At 35.2% G+C, this 23,894-nt stretch overlaps 1 protein-coding gene across 1 annotated transcript in view; it reads right to left on the bottom strand.

The window, feature by feature from the left end:
- Nucleotides 1-14,022, bottom strand: part of LOC106059342 (serine-rich adhesin for platelets-like) — a 58,168-nt gene extending 44,146 nt beyond the window's left edge. Inside the window, exons 1-10 of the mRNA XM_056010991.1 lie at nucleotides 13,828-14,022; nucleotides 9,557-9,727; nucleotides 9,039-9,100; nucleotides 6,597-6,722; nucleotides 5,906-6,064; nucleotides 5,607-5,800; nucleotides 4,072-4,216; nucleotides 1,900-2,076; nucleotides 1,721-1,791; nucleotides 472-573 (exon numbers count right to left, since the gene is read on the bottom strand). Coding sequence (XP_055866966.1) covers nucleotides 472-573; nucleotides 1,721-1,791; nucleotides 1,900-2,076; nucleotides 4,072-4,216; nucleotides 5,607-5,800; nucleotides 5,906-6,064; nucleotides 6,597-6,722; nucleotides 9,039-9,100; nucleotides 9,557-9,727; nucleotides 13,828-13,907 — 1,287 coding nt within the window. The 5' untranslated portion in view covers nucleotides 13,908-14,022. The remainder of the gene's footprint in view (nucleotides 1-471; nucleotides 574-1,720; nucleotides 1,792-1,899; nucleotides 2,077-4,071; nucleotides 4,217-5,606; nucleotides 5,801-5,905; nucleotides 6,065-6,596; nucleotides 6,723-9,038; nucleotides 9,101-9,556; nucleotides 9,728-13,827) is intronic.
- Nucleotides 14,023-23,894: the final 9,872 nt, after the last annotated feature.

Below are 23,894 nucleotides of genomic sequence, written 5' to 3'. Positions count from 1 at the left end.
GTAAATTTAAATGTTTGTTTTACTAGAACTGTTTGAATAGAAATGGTGTACAGCATTTTAACTTAACGAAGGAAAAAAAAAGAGCCCATTAATAAAATGTGGTTGAATTGAAAATTTAATAACTTTATAAAGGAGAAATAGAAAATGCTGAATGTCTGTAACATTTTGGTCTTTAAAAAAACAAACAAACAAACAAAAACATCTGCATTAAATCTTCAGTGCCAACATTTAAATTTCTTGTTTGAAGCAACCGACATTATTATTTTTTTATTTTCTAACGAGAAAAAGAAAACACTTTTATTTGTTCTGTTTATAGTAGTTTAGATCTAGGTACGAATTTTTAATCTATTGAATTTACCAAAAAAAAATGAACTTGGACAGCCTATGGGCAAATATGCGTAAAACTAGCAAATCTATTACATCGCGAAAGATATAAACAACACTAAATTATTTATTAAAATTACAGTTTACCTCATTATGACACCTATAGAAAACAGTATTAATGGCTTGACAAGCTTCAGTTGCTTTTGTAATATCTTCAGATGTTGAACATTTTGAGACTCCTTTACCGCACTGCGGTAAAAAAAATGTATTAGAATATATTTCAATGTGAACAGATTCTGTTATCCATCCTATTGTGGACTATCGACTCATTGTGACTCTGTATCTAATATAAAATGTATATATTGCTAGATAAAGAAATCACCTAATTTATGCGAGTCGAAGTCGCACTCACATATTTTATTTATTATGATTTATTCATTTATTATTATTATAAGGCCTGTTTGCATTTTGGTATCCTAACATATTTAGCCTACCAAACGTTGCAGATTAATATGAAAAATGTTTACATTTTAAAAAATAAGAATATATGCATATCTGCAAAAATCGAGAAAAGACTAAATGTAGCTCAATAAAAATGGCTAAGACGAATTTTAGAGTGAGTTACAGAGATCAGGTCTCAAAGAAATCCAATGCCGAACTGGGACTACTTTCTCCGACAAAATGAATTGCGCACACCAATAGGTGCAATGTCATGAAGTCCAATACAAGGAAGCGCAAACAGGGACTAACGTAGCCGACCATTTCGAAGGGTCAAATTTCTCTCAAGTTTATAACAACGTAAAGATGACCAGTAATGGAGTTCTGAGCGAGCGTCGCATGAGGTTTTCGGGACATTTACTCCGACAGAATGAATTACGCATACCAAGAGTTGCAAATGACATGGAGGCCAATACGAGGAAAACGCAAACAGGGACGTCCTCATATAACTTGGCGCCACACTTTCATGAAGGACCCCATAGCAGAGGACACCAGGTGGGAAGAGGCTTCAGACATTGCCAGAGACAGATCTTTATGGAGACAGATTGACGCCCATTGTGCCAAAAGGCGCGGGAGGGTCTAAGACTAAGTAAGTAGGCCTAATATGCACACAGTATGAATACCCTACTTTTTTTCTTTATGATATATATTAGTAAAATTTTAAAAGTAATAACTAAATATAGTAAAAACAGAAAAAAAGTCTCCTAAATAGATGTAAGAAATGTTATTATAATGTTGTTGTTTTTTTGTGTGCCTAGATTGGCTGCGGGAGAGGGTTGTGGAGTTGACATGTTTGCATAAGGAACACATGCTAAGGCACCAACCCTAGTAACAGAAAACACAATTCCTTTTAATCAACATCTTACGATCTCTAATAGTTAATGTTTCCATTACTTACTGGTAAATTGGTGTTTTTGTATTTTTCAAAAACTCTTTCAGCTCCAACTTGTGTCTGCAGTCCAATTTCATCTTTAAAACAAAGTGTAGTCCAAATTAACGTTTATGAAAAGAAACCAATCCTTTCGTTTATTACACAGCATACTAATCTTTAAAGAGAAAGTTGATGCTACAACTTACCATCTGTGTAACCGTCCATATCTCCACACACTCCCGCCAGACTATTTCTGAGGACGGAATTCTTTTTGATAGTAATCATAAATGTTCCGTCCACCTCTAGCCTCGTCTCAAGACTGAACGCCGGCAATGTGATATAGACTGTTTTCTGGTCAACATGATATCGCCAGATGACACTACCTAAATATGGAAAAGTACTCTCATAAAATAAGCATAATGATATACGGGAGTTTTAATAGTCTAATTTAGCAAGCCTTCATTTTTTTCATTCCATTTCTACTGTTAACTCACACTTTCGTCATAGTAAAAAATATCAATCATAAATTTGACAACTTTCTATTAACCTATAGAGCTGAAATTTCACACATAGCCTACAGTCGTGCTGCCCGATAACACATTTATTAAAATTTCAAAAGATAAGTTATGAATTATTGAATTAATTACCCAGTGTTCCATTTATGAGACTCAAGGAAACTAAAATTATTGTGTATTTTCTTATTAGGCCTATACGAGGCGCGGTGGCTGAGCGGTAAAGCGCTTGGTTTCCGAACCAGGGTCCGAGTTCGAATCCTGGTGAAGACTGGGATTTTTAATTTCGGGATCTTTTGACGCCTCTATATTGGTACCTGACATTAGTTGGGGAAATGTAAAGGCGGTTAGTCGTTGTGCTGGCCACATGACACCCTCGTTAACCGTAGGCCATAGAAACAGTCAAACAGATGACCTTTATATCATCTGCCCTATAGACCATAAGGTCTTAATGGGGAACTACTGGCTATCCGTAATAAACCTTTTACATATGGCCACTCCCATGCAAAGGTAAGACACAAACTTTCTATTTATTAAAATTGTTAAAAATCATGAAAAGGAAATAATAATACATAATTTACTATAATATTTAATTATAGATTAGGAAAAATATTATTTAATTAGTTCATTACATGTTTTGTGTATATGTCTCATTGTTATTATGCGATTCATTTTAGGCCTTTCACCTGCACGCTATATGTGTATTACTTTCTTTTAGGAGATTCTTTTATAAATGCTCATTACTACATGTAATTAAATAATACTTAGTACACTTAGTACTTTTGCATCACCCATCCGCTTTCGTGTACTATTTTATCTCGCCTGCTTTAGTCGCTCAGATATGCTGCACTTATCTTTCCTTGTCAATGTTCCGCTTGACTAACTAGCCGCCCCTTTATCAATATCCGTCACAAGACCGTCCAAAGACTCTTCGACTCCTCGATCGTCTAGAACAATAAAGTTGATGTTTATCTGATCTCTTTCCCAATCTTTGTATCCATGAATGCCTTTATAAATGACAATAAATGTATTTACTTTGCTTTGTTGACACTGTGTGTCAAGAATGGCCCAAGATAATCTGACGATCGTGCTCGCCCACACGAGGTCAGCTAGCCTCAGTCTAATGCGAGGGCGTTAAAGTTATTTTTCAAGGGATAAATATTTTTTGTGTGCATTGTAGCTATACACTCTTACTTGAAAAATAAATAAGTAAAATTTGCGTCAACACCTATGTTTCAAAATTTAAAAATAAAAATATTCTTTTAATTTATATACCTATTTTTTTGCGAGAGGCATCTGCCACAAGATATTCTTCTCTAATGCAACTCTATTAGACTTTTATATTTCAGAATGGTCGAATTTCTCCTAAATATAATGCATATTGCGACGATCTTGTACTTTCAATACGGTTGACTTTACCTCGAAAGTATTTTTCAATTTAGTATGGGTCAGTTCAGACTCTTTCTTTGACTTAATTTGATATACCTCTAGAAAAAAAAAGCTTGGACAAATAGTGCACTCTAGACGCCAGGATAATGCATTTTTTCTTCTCGCAATGAAGGAAAACTCTTAATGTATCGACTAAGCACCGCACCACGTTGGAGGAGCTCACCGCACTCCCCCAGACACCCTAGCTGACTCATGGAACGGCGCGAGATTAGTTTTTACGTCAGGGGAGTAAAAGGTAAAAGTTTGAGAAATATTTTTGGCAAAGACAATTCGCTTAACAGAGTACCTTTGTATGGGCTCATTAGAACTATACATTTACGCACAAAATATTGGTATGGATCTCACCGCACCAAAACTACACTTCAGATTGCCACACTTGATATCAAAAGAGATTGATATACTTGATCAATTCATTACCGAGCTTGTCAACTGCCGACGGAACGTTATCAGTAAGTTTGGAGGCATCGAAAGTTTCATGGGATGTTCCATTGGACTTGGTTAAGAACACTCCTTCAAGCGTGTATGTGATTGTAGGATCGCCTCTGACTATGATTGTAACCACCTGGGGGAAAAATGTCAAGTGAATGCAAACAATATGAAACAATATGAAAAGATTTTATTAACCAACATTGAGTCAGCTTTGAGATTGTAGTTTACATTGTTAATCCTGGTTGTAAAGGCAGCACGGAAAACCCCTCCCCCCCCCCCCACTGGTCCACAAATGAGATTGGACCAAAAGCGCTCTGAGCATGCTGTAAGCATGAAAGTAGCGCTATATAAAAGCTATAATAAGAATAACATGATATATCGTCCGTTGTTACAAAAACTAATAGCATGCTAGTGTCTCGACTTACACTCCATATTCAAATTCGTATATTGCAAAATCTGTAATGTAGCTTTTTAAAATTCTGATTTGGTAAATCTGGCATAAAACAAGAATCACCCTAAAGCTGAATGACAAAATGGAAACTATACACAGATATATGTCCTGATCCGTTAATATGGTAAGTGTCGTCGATGGTCTTGTTTGAGCACATATACCACAGCAATTGACGCATCCAGTAACGGAGAAGGTTCATTTATTCATTATTCGTTCATTCATTATTATCTTTTTAAAAAATGAATGACTACGTGACACCTAACAATTGCCCTCTATTACGAGCCTGATTAAAGGAAGTATGTTATGGGCAGTAATGCATCTGACAAGACTCGACCGCCGTAATAGGCGTATAACATTACGAATCATGGTAAAAACTGAGATTTTGAACTTTGGGATTTTTAGGATTCATCTGGATCCACTCAACTCTAATAAATACCTTACATACGGTGCGGAAGTAAAGGCGGTTGTTCTTTTTGCTGGATTTAAGACACCCCTGTAAACTGTTGGCAATACAAACTGATCCCCTCCCCCACTCCCCCAATAGATTGCAAGGTTTGACATGGGTATCTTTACTTTTTTACAAAGCTTAACTTCATCTGTCTGTCTGTTTGTCTTTCAATCTGGATTCTTTAACGCTTTTTTTCTCCCACTTCCGATTCTCGGGTCAAGTTGAAATTTCGCACAATTATTCTTGTCGATGAAAACGCATGAATAAAAAAAATCAATTAATTATTTAGTTAATGGTAATTAATTATTTTAATTTATAGATAAAAAATGCGAGAGAAATCTTGCAGCGAATGATCGTTGCTCTCCCACCCCCTTTTTTTCTAATGTCGTGAACTTGTAGAATACCGTGAGCTGTATATTATATACCAGAAAAACCTGACATGAAGCGGGTCATTAATTTGTCATTGCTATTCTCATAATCACTGGGGGAGACTACCTTGCTATTAGCCTGCCATTTGTTCTTTGGTTACTTGCATTAAAAAACAACACTTTTTAATTTCGTCTTTATCAATGGCTTTAATCAATTCTAGCAGATGGGTCAATAGTAGTTGAAAACATTCATTACCTTGGAGCAAGTACACTTGTCCAGCGGGTCACATTCGGTGACTGTGTAAATTTCCAGCTGTGGTGTTACAACGAGACCAACAGCACACAAAGTCAAATAGTTGAAGAGGACGCCATCAAAAGTGCGGTAGACATCATCTCCCGATGTCATACAAGTGGCGACATCTAGTGTGTTGTTCACCTTTACTGAAGCAGCTGCATTGAAGAAAAGAGAGATAGTTGAAACGACAACTCTCCAATTAAGTTAACTTCTCAACTTTAAAATACGTCTATTAACAATATCAGAGTGCTATCATTTACTTGGGTTACAAGATGCGCAGCCATAATTTGCCAGCTGACTTCCCCACGATCCTGTAAAACCTTCTGTGCAACAATTTGAAATCTCCATGGCTTCGGCTCGAACTAGCTTGCCTTGACAGTTGGAGTTGACATAGCAGTACTTCAAGTTTGATTTGAGAGCTGCGAAACAAAACAATTACAACAGAACGTAGACTTTGTACTAACGTAACAATTGTGTTGAAATAATTAGTGTCATTGTCCTCTATGAGACAGAGAAGAGAAACACTCCCACATTAAAAAAAAAAAAAGAAACTAAAAAAAGCTGTCGATAGGTATCATATAACACTAGCAAATAACGTTCTTGTTGATCCACTCTATTATTACGGGCTAATGCCTTTTATTCTGTGACTAAATTCCCCATAATTGATAATGCAACCTCATCCCCTTTAGTAAAAATAAACATCTCTGCTCTTATTTAAAAAAAAAAAAAATCTAACGCTAAGCCCTCAGTTGGAAGCTCAAACGTTTGTAATGAACAAAAATTATAAGAATAGCAAAAACATTAAAAAAATACATTAGTGGGCCGAGAGCAATAAACAATTCCCCTCGATAACTTCAAACCTAAATAAACCAGTAATATAATATATCACCCTTTTCCGACTAATATAAGTGTTGCAAGTGACTTATGCGCCTGACTTCTTTTTCTACTTACAATTAATATTTTCCTCGCAAGCACGTCCAGTGTAAGGGTCAGGGCAGCTGCACTTTGGTAGGGCTGCAGCCCAGGTTTCAGTTTCCACACACTGTCCTCCGTTAGAGCAAGGCGGGTCACATACGGCTGTCAAATGAATGTTTTATTAAAAATCTGTTTTCATTCCTAGACAATCTAAGTTTTACAAAGCAATGTCTAAACGCATGTTTTCTTGACACACTGTATTGCAATTCGCTACTCGTGGCAAATGTCGTTCTTTCATGATACGAGGCAAGGAGATCCGCAAGAACGCTGATAATAAAAGTTGTGGCCGGCTTTTCAAAGCGAATATTGGTCTCCATAGCCATTTTCAAGTTCATAGAAAATGGGCACGAAAGAGGAGCAATTATTATAAATGTAGATTTATTAAGAGTAATTTAAACCCACTAGAGTTGTTTTTGTTTCTTAAGATATCTATTCACGGCGGTACATGCTCGTCATAAAAAAAAAATGATGCAATAAACATGCACCTACAAATACAAAAAGTGAGACACAGAGAGAGAGAGAGAGAGAAGTATTAACAACACTATTTGAGATGTAGGTCTCTGCATGAAATGTATCCATGAAATTTAAAAGTTAAGTGCAGAGATTCTCAACCTGTGAATGGGGGAAGGGGCGATGTCAAGGTTTCATATTTGTGTATTAATGAAATAAAATATTACTATTACAATTATTAGGCTTACCAATGTTTTAAAATTATTAAGCTTTATAATTTATAACCATTTCGCTAAAGAATATGGAAAACAATTGACTAGAACTTTTTCTTGCAGAAATTTCATTATGTCTTTGCCAACGCGATTATATCCGTCTTTCATACGCCATAACGCTCCAATTTATCTCAAGCGCCGTACCATCGTTGCGAACGAAAATCAGGAACGCTACAAGATGACTTTACGACGAGTATTCGATGTATGGGCGCTACATGTGCCTCGTACGTCTCTCACACTTCCATCCCTCTTTTCCAAAGGCTATTTATTTCACCAGAAGTACATATTTTATTTACCTCATTCAAGTAATTAAAACAACAGAGGCGCGATAGCGTGTGCACTGTAGACACCAGTAGACCAGCAGAAGGCATTTCTGCATTTGAGGGTGTAGAAAATAACTTAGTATCGGGCTTCAGACTTTGTGGAGTTTCCTGCGCCCCCCTCCCTCACCGAGATCTTCTTGACATTTTAGTTAGTACATTGGTAGCAGGCCCGTGATTGAAAGAGGTTCTAACCTTTAGTATTGAACATTAGTACATTGGTAGCAGGCCAGTGATTGAAAGTTTCTAACTAAGGCAACAGACAGAGAGGAATGGAGAAAGACGGTCGACGAATCTTGCATGGTGCCCGAACGGTCCAACAGACCAAGGGACAGGTAAAGGTAAAAAAAAATTCATAACAAGACCGCAAAGGGATGGGCAGAGGGCCTGGTTTGAACCAGGGACCATCGAGATGACAATCCGGAGCGCATTTTAAAGACCAGGCAGCCTTACTAGCTGGCTAAAGGAATGAGCGAAAACCTACCTTATTTTTTTTCTTTTGGTGGAGAGGGTGCGCCATAAGTAAAAGTAAAAGAAATTCTAGGTAACTGGGCTAGTTTCTAATTTACAATAAAAAGAAAGGCCTTTCAAGAAATCTTGAACCCTTCAACGATAAAAAGATATTCGTTTAGTCACGCTTAAACCTACAAGGAATACTTTAACTTTGTCCAAGGGAAATAGTTTGATAAGGGAATTATTACTGAATTCTTGTTTTAAGAATCAATTCTCATCAAATCTCATCCTGCGGACTCTTTCCATCTCCGACTGACTCAGACATGCCATCATTTGTATTTCTAGCTTTAGACTCATGTAATATACCGCACTATCTAACTATTATTATTAATTCAACCCCAGTGTTCAGATTGAAACTTCAAATGCTGATTTGGTAGTCTGTGTGTCCTGTGAACAGGTTATTCATTGCAGATGATTGAACTAGGTCAGCTACAAACAAAATCAATCAACATATACTATAATAATAGTTCCCTATATAAAAAAGAAAATATGTGTGACTTTTTTGTGTGAAACGCAAAATCGGAACAATACAAAAATAATATCATATTAAATTTAACACAACCAGACCGTGGACCCAGACGGTGGACCGCTTTTTCTGTAATTTTCAAAATAGCCGGTGGACCCCTTTTTCGATACTTGGTCTATGTCATTAAAGAGAATTAATTAAAATGTGACAGAATCTAAAAATAAATCTTATAAAATTAGGCCCAACCGCCCAACCTATTTATTGTTTTATTAGTTATTTTGATACACTTTTTCTAGAAGATGTTTAGGTCTCTTCCTTGTAATCATAAAATTTCGATCAATGACTTATTTTTTTTTATATTTAAAATTGGTGAAGAAAGAAAAAAAAAACAACTCACGGACATCGCAGTCATTTCCTGCCCATCCATTGCAGCAGGACGTATTGGTGACGTGCTCTACCCTGAAAAACAATCCTTGAGTTGAACATCTAAACAACAATCATAAGCTAACGTTGCTATCCAAGTCATTTATTTATTGACATAAGTAGCGTTTATGTTTTGTTTAAAATGACATCCTCAAATGCCAGAATTCGATTTAGGTACGTAAGAAAACTTAAAAAGAGTTTCAAATGCTTAGAATTACATGACAATAATTCTTTTTCAATCATCGGTCTTTATCGATTTAATTTGCTGGCATGGCTTCTAGGAAAAAGTATGCCTACTTTAATTCATTAATTAAAACTGACCAAGTTGGGAAGAAGCCTTTTACATCGCTGGAGAAGCCTTTTGCATCGCTGGAGACAGATCTTTGTAGCAACAGCCTGCCATTCTATGCGCAAAAACAGCGCGGTATGATCTAAGTCTAAGTAATTTGATTTAGATAGCCTAAAATGAAATTGTTAGTAAACATAATCCACCTTGTGTAATTACACATCGGAACGCAGTCGTTCGGGTCAATTGTCTTTTCGCCAGTTTTCGGCCACACTAAGGTCAGTTGGTAGCCATTCATGCCAGTGATCCATCCAAAGAACTCACAGCAGGGGTGTTGTTCCACCACTGTCTTTTCCCATTGCCGTTCACAAAAATGACTAAAAAAAAAGCATATTTAAATATGAAGTGTTTTAAATCTCTTAAGAACAAATTCATATTGAATATTTCATTTGAACTACACGTATTCAAATGTAGAAATATTATTCATATATATTAACAGATATTAAAAATTAACCAACAAAAGATCACTCGTGTAGCTGTGTGTTTAATAATCCATCCTTTTAATTGAAATTTATCTCACAAGTAAGCAAACACGGTAGCCGTGTAGAGGTGTGGCTTGTAGTCAAGCACCAAAAAGGAGATTTACCTCCAAGTAATCAAACTCTTTATCCGGTTACCCGTGTAGATATATGGCCAAAGTACAGCTCCCCTAATTGAGATTTATCTCCATGTAAACAAAATCAGTACCCGTGCTGAGGTGTGGCCTGTAGCCCAGCTCCCTAATTAGGATTTATCTCCAGTAAATAAAATCGGTTCCCTCACAAAGTATGACCACTGGAGAGTGTCAACATATTGACTTAGCAAATTATGTCCATCTATGAACTAAATGTAATGGACTAAACAAATAAAAGGGGGTGGTAGTTTTTCATCTCTACCTCTGGAGATATACTCGCACAGTTTGACAGACCTCTGGTCAGCGTGACATAGTTAAGGAATATAATAATAAGGTTTGTCATCAGGAGTCCGAAGATTAATGAGGACTGCAGTATTTCCCGTGGATACGCAGCCCCAGCTGTGACCTACATATTTTCTTTTCGTCTCAAATGTGATTCCTGCGGCGTTTGTAAGTGACCTCCAGCTGTCTCGTTCTGAAGCCGCAAGCAACCATGTGCTCGCTCCTATGTCAGTGACAACTAGTTGGCTCCTAAGCTGGTCTTTAAGGAATATAACATGTTAACTAACCCACTTAAAGGTCAAGACAAACAAAGTAAAAATAAAATGTGCCAGCCATCGTTGCTTTGAATGTAATGCGCATTTATAATGTAAGTTTGAGTTTGAGTTTTTGGCACAGGGTAAAGTATAGTGTAAAGTTTCATTTCGATTTATATTATCATCCCTTATCTTTGCATTAAACAATGTTTGGTGCATATTCATATATTTTTAAGCACATTTTTTTATTTTAAATATAAACGTTAATTACGGTTAATACATTCAATAACAAACATGAACATAACCACGACCACTTTTACATAGAAATGTAGATACTACTGTCTACTTTTACTATCCAGCCAACTATTTTGCAGTGATATTCTGCCGGAGACGAATATGGCCGGATAGTGAAAAATGGCCGCATATTCGGCCTGAGCCGGAACTACTATCCGGTGCAACCCTAGTCGACACATCATGTGCCACAAAGGTCCAATATACTAAGGGGCAGATGAAAGTGAAGAATCAATTAATTTGTTAGTGTAAACTTTTGTTTCTTGTTATTTGCAATTTTACTTAAGCCTACGCGGGAAGCGTGGTTGAGAGGCTAAGTACGCTTGAACCTGGCTTGTCTTGGCTACATATGAAGGGGGCTCGAGGCAGAGTTGTGTTTACTGAGCGTCTACAGGCAGCACGGAAAACCATCTCCCAGATACCCCCTCCCACTGGTCCACAAATGAGATGGACCATAGCGCTCTGAGCATGCTATAAGCATGAAAGTAGCGCTATAAAAAAAGCTATAATAAAATTTAATTTTACACAATATATTCCTACAAGATTTGTTTTAATATTAGTTTTCTCTGGCCACTGGTGAATTAGTTTCGAATGTTGAAAGTCCTATACTCCTATTTGTATAATTTGTTTGAAAACTGTGATTTGTGGAGTAGGAATTATGGAGTGATAGAGGGGGAGGGATCTGATCTCTTATGCCGAGCACTCCAATATCTATACACTTTATTTATTGACCTAGGCCTACTAAAGGTTTATAAGGTAAAAATGTAATTAGTAGGCCTATAAAGTAAGTAGTTCTTCAATAGGAAATCAATAATTAAAATAATTCTTTTTACGAAGAAAATGATTTACCTACATTACATATATTATGAGTCATGGAAAATTTCAACTTATACATCAAAACCGTTGAAGTTATTACTTTTAGAGGCATCTATAGGAAGAAAAAAAAAGCCTTTGAATTTTTTTTTAAAGTGCTGTGCGTATTTCACATTCCGATCATAAAATAATAATTAAAAAAATTAAGTGTTGGCCTAATAGTGATAATAATTTTCTGTACGTTACTAAGTTAGTAAACTTCATCAAAGTTATACTTTCGCTCTTATGAAAGTATAGGTACGCATTAGCATTTAAAATCGCTTATGCATATTTAATGTACATTCATTTCAGTACAGTAGTAGACGTCTCAATTGGCTTGGACATGTTCTCGGAATGATGCCCGGTCAACTCCCATAAGATATTTTGTATGGTGATCTAATAGATGAGGATACAAATTCTGCGGTCTCTGGGCATGTTTGTTTCTCAATTTAGTATATGTGTTTTTTTTTATTTTTCTTATGGCAAGTATTAATGCTTCCTTCTTCCTATCTTTTGACGTTTCAGATTCGAATGAATTGACATCTTGGACTAGTTTTATTTTCTAATAAAATATGTAAATAGAAAACTGCTCTTTCAGTTTACCACAACCACAATAACTACATTTGTCTTGTCCTCAAAAGGAGTATACCCTTGACATAATTTGACGAATGTTAGTTAACTTAGAACAGTCTGCATGAAAATAGTGTTGATATAACATAACAATCTACATTTTTAGTCTGAAGTGTACACTTTAATTCATATCATTGATATAATGGAGCCAGCTCATATTTTTCTCTCCACTTCAAACAGAATGAAAATTACAAACCTATATTCTCTTCATCTGAAATAAGGTTACAAAGACAGTTTTTGTGGAAACACAAAGTCAAAATTGGCGCCCGAATAGCTTAACTCAGGCAGGTAAAAAGACAGGTTTCAATAATTTCAGCATGAATATCAGAAACTATGAACTACAGACTATCATTAACCACAACCTTACCAATACAAAAGAAGAGACCTAAGTTTCGTAAGTGTCGCCGTTACTGTTGTATTGTTAGTCCGATTGATGACATGACACCCCAGGATACTGAGATTTATTAATTTTATTATTATTAGGATAAGTTGTTCGTAAATGTATTCACTTGATAGTTATGAAGACATCTGTACCTGGCCTAACTGATGTTATTGAATTGATTTGTTTTGTAAATGGCCAATATCCTATTCTAGGAGGAAGACACTTTTCCCTTTGGTGAAATATGTATATGTATTTCATGTATAATAAACACAATTTACTTGTGTAATATGAAAGATTTCTTATTGATTGTTGTTTAAATTATATTGTCTTATATACATTAAAGTGACCAGATGCCCCGACTTAGGCATGACTGTCCCGCTTTGAGCAGTCTGACACGTTTTTCATAAAATGTCCGGGCGGGACTGCCAATGTCCCTTTTTCATTTTTTAAAAAGTCGATCTATGTCACGCGTTTGTGTTTAAATCTTTTTTCATATTATAAGCCTCTTTTAGTTTACTTCTTCAACATTTAAATACTTAATAGTTAGATTCAATTCGCAGCCGGTAAAGTTACTTTTTTATAGTTCTCCATAATAACAGTTTTCAATCAAATGTGAAATAATCTTACTAAAGATTTGGTCCTAATATGGAAAATTATTGAATCTATTATTTGGACACTTCTCTGATTAAGGAGTGTTCACATGAGCATTCTTATATCCAATGGGATATTACCCTGTTTAAAAAGCCTTCAAAGGTAGGCTACCATAGTAAAGTAAATAAGTTAGTGTTCTTAGTATCCAGCTCTGTTATATGCTTTAAGGGACTGAAAGAATATTAGGATAGGCCTAAAACATTTGTCTTTGAATTCCGTGTACTATATTCTTAGCGAGATTAGTTGATCTTTCTAATTCCATTTTTGCCTCATTGAACTAAAAAGTCATGAATAGTCCTTTTTTTATTCTCCGATAATCTAAGAACCAAATCCTCATTTTCTTTGAATCATAACAGTCGATGTGAATGTTGTCTTTCAACTCTCTCACCGTTTAGATCTGCCAGTTTATATTGAGTGCATTCAGTGAACTTGAGTTACCACAAGAATGAACAACAATCTTACCTGGTGGCACTGGTGGACCATATTCGAAGCCACAATGTGAGCCCAAGTAATACAAGGGTTGATCTACGAAACAGTGCCATAAACTCGGCGATGGCGAGAAGCCGTAAGAATGCAGTGCTTATTGCTGGAGCCTATGAGTAGAATTGTGTTCAGTAGTTCACTTAAAAATACTCTTATTGTTCTCTTTACTCCGAGCTCTAAGCTCCTTGCTTTGAAACAGCTGGGGTCCGTTCTTTTATAGCCGGTGATAACGAAAAGCTGCCTTCGATGTTTGTTTATCTAAAGGCATCTTATTGATATGTTTGCTGTATCAGAAAGTCTGACAGAATGTTTCACTCTGGGGAGGGGCGATTAAAAGCTCATAAGACGCCTGTTGGGTGTATTTTGTTGTATTACAAAGTCTGACAAACCATGTTTCACTATGGGGAGGGGAACAATTAGTTTATAGAACGTTCTGTTGGGTGAATTTGTTATTACAACGTCTGACAAAATATGTTTCACTCACTATGGGGAAGGCGACAATCAGGACGTCTGTTAATGTAGATGTTGTATAACAGTCTGAAAGTATAATTTCACTGGGGGCGGGGGAGGCAATTATTTTATAAGATGTCTATAGGATGAATATGTTGTAAAACATCATCGGACAGAACAAGTTTTATAAAAAGAACTTTAAAAACACACACACAATACATAAGGAGAAATGTATTTTAAGGCGTCTGTTACATGAATCGGTTGTACACACATTGATTGGCTTACAAAGAAGTTTTGCTGACGCATCATCTTCCTTTTTTTTATTCACAAGTTAAACACAAGTTTTTGGCTTATTTTTTTTTTTACAACGCTTATATTTAAATGTCTAAACAATAACAGAGAGGCGTAACTAAAGACAGTATAATTCACTAGGGTACAGTTATTCATAAAATATTACGTCACTTTTTTTAAAGGATAAAGATGACTGATTCTCTATTATATGAAATTCATTCAGACTGTATAAAAAGGTGACCCGACAAAATAGCGCGGACAAAATAGCACGGACAAAATAGCACCGGCATAATAGCGTCGACATAATAGCGTCGACAAAATTGCGCGAAATTTCCAGACAAAATAGCGCATACCTGTATATGATGTGTATAAAAGTACCGGATTTTAGTAAGTGAAGATCTTGGGCAGCATTATTTTTGAAATGTGGTGACCCCGTTCAAGGGTTAAGTATAAGATGATGTGTGCGTTACACATGTGTGTTTTAGTATAATAAGAAATCTTGATTATCTGCGGCATCTCTTTTTGATCAACATTGGCAAACTTTGGTGAGTCAGGATAAGTTAAGATGGCGATCACATTTCTTATACCGTCAATTTTTTGTTTTGTGACTGACCAATTCAATCATTCATTTTATTATTACCTGTCCGTCTTTGTCTAACACCATCACATAGATATCAAAGTTCAGGAGTGTCAATTTGGATTGTAGGCCTGAATCAACTTCCCTTCTCTCCCAAGCACACCTTTCATGAGAAAGAAAACAAAGCCCGTCTTCCTCTCGTTATGTTACATTCTTTTCCATGACAAAAAATCAGAAGTTTTTTTTAATGGCCCCCGAAAAGGGAAAAGACGCTATTAGTTTTGTGTGAAATGTTTGTCCGTCTGTCCCGTTTAGATCTCGTAAACTAGAAAAGATAGTGAAAATCCGATATCATAATATTTTAGTCCATTCAAAGTTCTGATGCAACGGCTACTTTTTTCTTTTCTAAAAGCGAAAAATCTAATTTTTTAAATCACTTATGCAAGCAGTTTTTCATAAAAATAAACCACTTTTACAACTATTCACTATTTATAGTAACAACCACTGCAGGCTCTTTATCAGGGGAGATACCAATTAGCCATATTTTTAACACATTTATTCAGTTTTTTGTCAAAAACATTTTTTTTTTACATTTGTATTGCTAACTTAAGTAACTTCTGTCATATTAACTACTACATTTACACAAAAAATGTTTACTTTTTTTCAAAGACAAAAAAATATATTTAGTATGCATATAAGTTGGACATAATTTAAACCAACAATTAATAAGTAATTTTTCATATTATCACTTAACAAAAGGGATTTTCATTCCCCCAAATGCAATTAGAGATTGACCATTTACAAAGCAACTAGATAATTAGATATTCATTATAAGTCATCAGTTAGGCCAGGTTCACATTAAATTCACACTCACTTTCCCCTATCCTTTGGTCTGCTGGACCGCTGGGGCACAACACAAGATCTGTCAACCTTCTTTCTCCAGTCTTCTTTGTCATTTGTCTTTGATCAAATTTAATTCTGATGTTCTTTCTGAAAATACCTGCCTTTTTACCTGCCTGGGTGGACCATTTCGGGGGCCGATTTTGATTTTGTGTTTCCACACAAACTGTCTTTGTAACCTTTTTTTTTCTTAAAACGGTGAGTATATCTGACTAGTATGGAAGTATCTTTGCGTGTTTATGAAGTGCACTTTTGGAATTTAAATAAATGACATATTTGAAATTATTATAATTCTTGCATAATGTCTGCATATTTATATTTCAAGATATTCATATTCTATTCATATTTTAGAATATACAAAGTATTTCTTGCAAAATGACTGAAAAATATTTTTCCGCGCTATTTCGTCTTCGCTATTTTGTTCGCGCTATTTTGTTGGGGAACCGTATGAAAATGCCTAAACAAAACATCTTTTTAAAATCCCTTGATCAGAATGCATAAAAAACTATCCCAATTAACCCTAGAAGACTATTTTTTAAAAAAGTGTAACTTTTTTTAAAGAGTTCATTTTCCTTGGTCTGCTCTGATTGATGGGGTCAAATTCAGACCGAGCTTATAGGTAACTACGCAGTTGGATATAAACCAAGACAACGTCTTTTCCCTTATGGTTAGGTTTTAAAAAAATATAAATACAATACATAGTAGTAGATTAAATTTAAAAAGGCATAGAAAAAGTAGACTAAAAATATAGTTAATCAATAATGCTCTAAATCTTGACTGAAGTGTCCATAAAAAATTACAGAGCTCTGGTTTCCTTAGTTCTTTCACAACTGACGTCTAATAAGCGAATTGTGGTCGTTTCTTATCGCACTGTATAAGAATTTGTATAAAGGATTATGATAACTGTGGTCACAGCTGCTTAGCCGGAACTAACTTAATGCCACAATCCTATAGTTATTTCTGGTGGGCAGATCACGTGCTGATATTGTGACTTTATATACAGGGTCACTTTTGTCAGAGTAGTTGTAATCAATTTATGTATGTGTCTGAGTGGATTTAAAAGTAAATGTGAACAAGTTTTCTGCTCAGCCCGTCGACAATGGCAATCGTTCATCAGGGGTAGGGTAGGTAGGTGAGGGGGATAGATCAACTAGTCGACCACACCTCTGGTTTAAATCTACTTAGATAAACGAGTAGTATAAAAAGTTAGTTTAAAAAAAAAAGACTATTCCTTCTTTATACAGCTGACCCACCTTTGTAAGAGCGATTTTTTTCGCTCTTAATAATAAAAGATTGTCTAAACCAAATTTCATTTTAGATGATAATATTTCGAAAAATTATAACGGTCAAACTAAAGTTAAATTTTATCTAATGTTTTAGTGAGAGTTTGTTTCGTGGATATGGTTTGTTTTTTAAGAACTCTAAAAAGAAGTCACTGCAAAGATATTTTTTTATAATTCCTCAATTCATCGGCAATATCACGAACCTGGACACGGTTCTCGAAAACGGCTTTAACGATTTTCTTAGAAATTTGACAGTTGATGTATATCTTTTGGAAAATAATTACTAGCTAATAGGCCACACTAAGAAAACTCTAATTTGAACGTTAAAATTTTTCAAAGTATTATACAAAAAAAGGAATTTAAATTTGGCAAAGCGTCAAGACAATCTTTATTTTCAAAAGAAATAGGCCTTCGCAAGAGGGTTTTCCCGCTTGTACACCTAAATTATCGAATCACCGAGTGACACCCAACTAGGGGTGATACATACATGGACGAATATACAATTTTTCAATAAAAGACAAAAAGTAATTTTCACTGGTTAGATAACTGAACATGTCTATGCACAATTAATATATAGAACTAAATAGACAATTTCTACCGCATTGAAATGTCCAAAACGTTTCACCAAACTTTTATATCCCCAGTCAAACATTTAAATTTTAGGTACCATTAGCGTGAATATTGGGTAACAAAAAAACACCTTTTCGTAGAAGCTATTGAAATGATAGCCATCACATTTCAAGTGATAGTCAGAGTTTATTGAACGCCGACAGTCTTTCCATTAGAATTTCACATGCCCTTAATGTACATTCTGTTAAATTGTAAAGTAATTAAGAAGCAATTTAGATTTTTTTAGGGATAATTGTGTAATTTCAAACGTTGGCTTCAGCTTTATCCAAGACGAAAGAAATGAAATGAGTCAGGCTTAAATAATTGAAGTAATATTTCATTTAGGCACATACTGAAATGGAAATCATTTTATCTTCATATGACCAAGCAATCATGGAACATCTATAAACCGATGCCAAAAATCAACAACAACAACAACAACAACTCAGGATGAGTTGATAAGTGTTTTAGTAAACCAAGTAAAGGATATTCCTATAGACTTTGTGTCTACATGGTGCTTTGATCTTGTTTGACATACACAGGGATCAAATGTCCAAATTTATAAGACTTTAAAAGGGAAACAAGCTGATGCATGGAAAGGGATGAGTTTGATTTTATGATGTGTCAAGCTCAAGGATATGGCAATGTAGCTACAATGTCTGGAAAACATTGATGAGTACAGGCCAATTTAAGAACCAACAGAAAATGTATTGAGTGGATTGATCGTTTTTACGCTGAGCTTCAACTCAAGACTGGAAGCGATCATCGAGATAGCATGTATATTTAATGTAGAACAACCACAAACAATTCAGTAACTGATGAAGTATAGTGTATAATCAACTGATGAAGTATAGTGTATAATCAACTGATGAAGTATAGTGTATAATCAACTGATGAAGTATAGTGTATAATCAACTGATGAAGTATAGTGTATAATCAACTGATGAAGTATAGTGTATAATCAACTGATGAAGTATAGTGTATAATCAACTGATGAAGTAAAGTGTATAATCAACTGATGAAGTATAGTGTATAATCAACTGATGAAGTATAGTGTATAATCAACTGATGAAGTATAGTGTATAATCAACTGATGAAGTATAGTGTATAATCAACTGATGAAGTATAGTGTATAATCAACTGATGAAGTATAGTGTATAATCAACTGATGAAGTATAGTGTATAATCAACAGATGAAGTATAGTGTATAATCAACTGATGAAGTATAGTGTATAATCAACTGATGAAGTATAGTGTATAATCAACTGATGAAGTAAAGTGTATAATCAACTGATGAAGTATAGTGTATAATCAACTGATGAAGTATAGTGTATAATCAACTGATGAAGTATAGTGTATAATCAACTGATGAAGTATAGTGTATAATCAACTGATGAAGTATAGTGTATAATCAACTGATGAAGTATAGTGTATAATCAGCTGATGAAGTATAGTGTATAATCAACTGATGAAGTAAAGTGTATAATCAACTGATGAAGTAAAGTGTATAATCAACTGATGAAGTATAGTGTATAATCAACTGATGAAGTATAGTGTATAATCAACTGATGAAGTATAGTGTATAATCAACTGATGAAGTATAGTGTATAATCAACTGATGAAGTATAGTGTATAATCACCTGAAGAAGTATAGTGTATAATCAACTGATGAAGTATAGTGTATAATCAACTGATGAAGTATAGTGTATAATCAACTGATGAAGTATAGTGTATAATCAACTGATGAAGTATAGTGTATAATCAACTGATGAAGTATAGTGTATAATCAACTGATGAAGTATAGTGTATAATCAACTGATGAAGTATTTGTGTATAATCGTTAAAAAAATATATATTTTTTGTTACTGAATACCAAGACTAAGAAGACATGTATAGGCAGCAAAATTTAATATTTCAGAAGATAAAAAAACAACAACAACTGTGCATTGCTCAATCAAGTCATCTTCCATTGATAGTTCAAAGAATGTCTGCAGCCGTTTTACTGAACCATCATTTGTTTCTTACCATCAGCATATTTTTAGTGTCATAGGAAAGATGCTTTTGAAAATTAAAGTTTTGATATAAATGGCCTATACTTAAGATTGACAATAGGGCAAACACGATTTTCATATCCGGCATTTGTCTATTGAAAACATAATTGAAGAAGATGTTGACTTTGATGAATATATTGATATAGAAAAGGAAACGTTGAATTTGTAAGAGTGTTTTATTATTTGTTGTTCTCTTTGAAATGTTACTATTATGTACATATTTTTTGTAACGATTTTTTTTCAAAATAAATTTAATATATTTTTGCCAAAGGTTGCAGTGTTTCATTCGTCATTGCATAGTTAATAGTATAAGGTAGAATGGTTTACATACGAAGCTTTTTTAGGTCTGATAAGGAAAACTTGTTAATATTAAGACTGTTTCTTAATTTTAATTATCTTAACTTTTTAATACATTTAGTAGCTATTTATAAATTGTCATAAACTGCGAAAGTTTAACATTTTAACTATCAATGAATGTAGGCAATTAGCTCAATGTAGTAGGATTCAATAAAAGAACAAAGCAGCGCGATTTCTTTTGGCCGGTGGGGGAGGGGTAACACCCTGAGCTGACCGCACCAGGTGACACCCACCCTAGTGACTCCACTGACTAGATTTATACGGGATTACACGGTTTTAAAAGGGACATCATATATTGAAGGTCAGAAGTTTTGAAAACCTCGGAAATATCGTCTTAGATGAAGAAACTAAACCTGAGCTGCACAGTCCACTCAAAACAACATGGAAAGACAAAGGATCGCCCTCGACACAAAAATCAGACTGATGCGCTCCCTGGACATGGTCACTTTCTTATATTCTTGTGAAGCTTGGACGCTGACTGCAGAACTAGAGAGTAGAATCCTTGCAATGGAATTGAGAGGCTACAGAAAGATCCTAGGTATCACATACAAAGACCGCATCACAAACAAACTAAATACTGTCTGTCAAAAAAAAAACTGTCCTCAAGGCTCACAGAGACCTTCCTTCGGGGAATAGTACCAGGAAAAGGAAGAAGAGGCAGACAGAGAAAGCGATAGGAAGACAACGTAAGGGAATGGACGGGCCTGCCAGTGAGGGAGATTCTGTCAAAGACAGAAGAACGGTCAACCAAATCTTGTGTGGTGCCCAAACGGTTGAACAGACTAAGCGATATGTGAGGTGAATTAATTATTACTAGTCGACCAACGGCGTACGTGCGTAGCTTTGCACAGGGCCGACCTTAGGCCACTGCAACATATGCGACCACAGTGGGCCCCACACTTTCATAGGACACTAATTCTAGATGTAAATTATTAAATTAAACCATTTTATAACTTTAAAAAAAAAACTTAAAACAGATTTCCCGCGGCCTCTTGATTTACCAGGAGCTCCTGGATATCTCCTGAAATTGCAAAACATACAAAAAGTCCTGGAAATCTCCTGAAATTGCAAAACATACGAAAAAGTCCTGGAAATCTCCTGAAATTTTCGATTTGGGGTGTCATTCAATATAGAAAACGCCAATGATGCGCGCGATAAAAAAACGGCATTATGCAATACCCTTAATTGTGTAATCTGGTGAAAGAAGCTTCTCGCACCTCAAACTAATGAAGAATTACTTGAGGTTAACAATAATAACGATAGATTGAAACATTTAGTAATTCTTGCTACTGAGCGTGATCTGTGTAACAAACATAAGTTTTATGATATACTGTATGACTTCGCTACACGCAAGGCTCGTAAAGTAATTCTGCAAATAGTACAAAATGAATAAAATGCAAAGACGAATTCATTTTCCTATACAAACTCTTAATTTTCACTTATTATCCGTATCCCTTGGCCCCACGAAATTCGTTTCGCATAGGGCCCCATATTGGTTAAATCCGGTTCTGCTATTTAGTGACGGGTGAATACAGCGTAGATTACTTGTTCTCCCCCCTCCTCTTTTTTTTCGCCGCTAAAGTTAATTGGGATAACTCTAGTCCGCATAGCAGAAATAAAGAGTGATCTTTCCATGACTTCCAAGTCACAATGGTTAAATTTGGTCCTGTTATAGATTGACGGGCGAATAATACTTGTTCTCCCCCCCCCCCCCCTTACCTTTTTTTTTTTCGCCGCTAAAGTAACGTGGGGTAACTATAGTTCGACTTGCAGAAATAAAAGAAAGATCTTTCCTTTACTTCTTGGTGTCAGAAATGGTTGAACCATGAAGAGAATTTTATATATATATATATATATATATATATATATATATATATATATATATATATATATATATATATATATATATATATATATATATATATATGTGATCTTTCCTTTACTTCTTGGTGTCACGAATGGCTGAGCCATGAAGAGAATTGTATACATAGATTTTTTATATCAAATAAGGGGAATAACGTCTACAATATAATGAGATTAGTACGATTAGTTGGAAGTGCGGAGTTCTTCACCTTCATAAGCTTTTTATTTTTACCATCGTTATATAACTGTACAGCTATTTCATAGCATTGATTCTTTGAAGAAAACAGAACCTTTTTATCTCAGTTTCAGATAACCAAAGTAGTTATTGATTGAGCCTACAGTCGAGATAACCTTTTTTTTTTTTTTTAATAGTGTGCACACAATAAAAGATACACAGATGCTGATAACTGAAAAAAATAAAAAGGTTTCGGCAGGGAAAGATCCACACTATTACTACGCAAAAGCAAAACATCTCTAAGAATGTCTATATAGTCTACGTCAGAAAAAGCTGCAATGCAATTGTTTATTCTATTAAGGTCATGTACTGGTTTGATCTTCTATTTTTGAAGCATCTTTATTACGCGTACGTAAGTGAAAGTGACAGTGGCATCACGCTGTGGGTGTGGTCCACACCGGGTGATTCTTATTTGGTGGGACATCCAAGTGGGGAAAAAATATGTCTTGGCAAAAGCAGACACATAAAAAAAAATCTCTAGATATATAGCCAAACATGTGTAGGCACATCTACTGTAGTAATGTAGAGTATATATTTTTTTAGGCCTTATTATATTTTATGCTGTTGGTTCAGATGACCAAAACGTTATGTGCTTACAAGGGGCATGCAAAGGTGGTCTTTGTTTTTAAACAAAAAGTCGCTTGTATTTGCATTATAGTTAACATTAATGTTTTAGTATTAATCAGGCAAAAACAAAATTATTACCAAAATTTAGGAAACTAAATTATTAATTTAAGGGACGGGCGTCGTTTCATCTTCTAATTAGAACCGTCTTACCTTAGCAACAAGATGGATTCAACAGATTCTTTTTAAGAAAACATTTTAATGTCTCTTCACCAAATGCGATTCTATAAACTACCTCTTTTTTTCCGAAAGGACCCATTTCTCCCGACTAACGTAGCATCTCGAAAGGTCAGAATGGTCAAAATTCTCTTAAGTTTTTTAACATTGTAAAGTTGGCCCCTTAATGTGGTTGTGACCCAGCGTCGCATGATGTTTGCACGGCTCCGACAGAATAAATTACGCATATCAAGAGTTGTGATGACATGGAGACTTACGAGGAGAGCGCAAACAGGGACGAATCCCTACACTTTCATGAGGACACCAGGTGGGAAGATGCTCCAGACGTTGCCAGAGGCAACGGAGTTTGTCGACCAGTGCGCCTAATGTCGCGGGAGGATCTAAGTCTAAATAAGTAAAGCTGACGACCTTTGTAAGACAAAAGCTAAGAAGTTCGCGGCAAGGCCTTCTTCTTAAGTAACGCGAAGATTATTTTCACTTGTCCCACTCCGTTAGACTTTAACGTTTGTCATAAACAATGGGATTTATAATAGAATCGACACTCATTTTACAATCGTGTAACAAGCAATGAAATTAGGTAATCAGCTTACTGTATTGGTTCAACAAAAAGATCACACCGACAATAGTGT

The sequence above is a fragment of the Biomphalaria glabrata genome, chromosome 1, assembly GCF_947242115.1.
Source record: "Biomphalaria glabrata chromosome 1, xgBioGlab47.1, whole genome shotgun sequence".
NCBI lineage: Eukaryota > Metazoa > Mollusca > Gastropoda > Planorbidae > Biomphalaria > Biomphalaria glabrata.
Note: the sequence above shows the minus strand (reverse complement) of the source record. Positions and strands in the feature narration are given on the sequence as shown.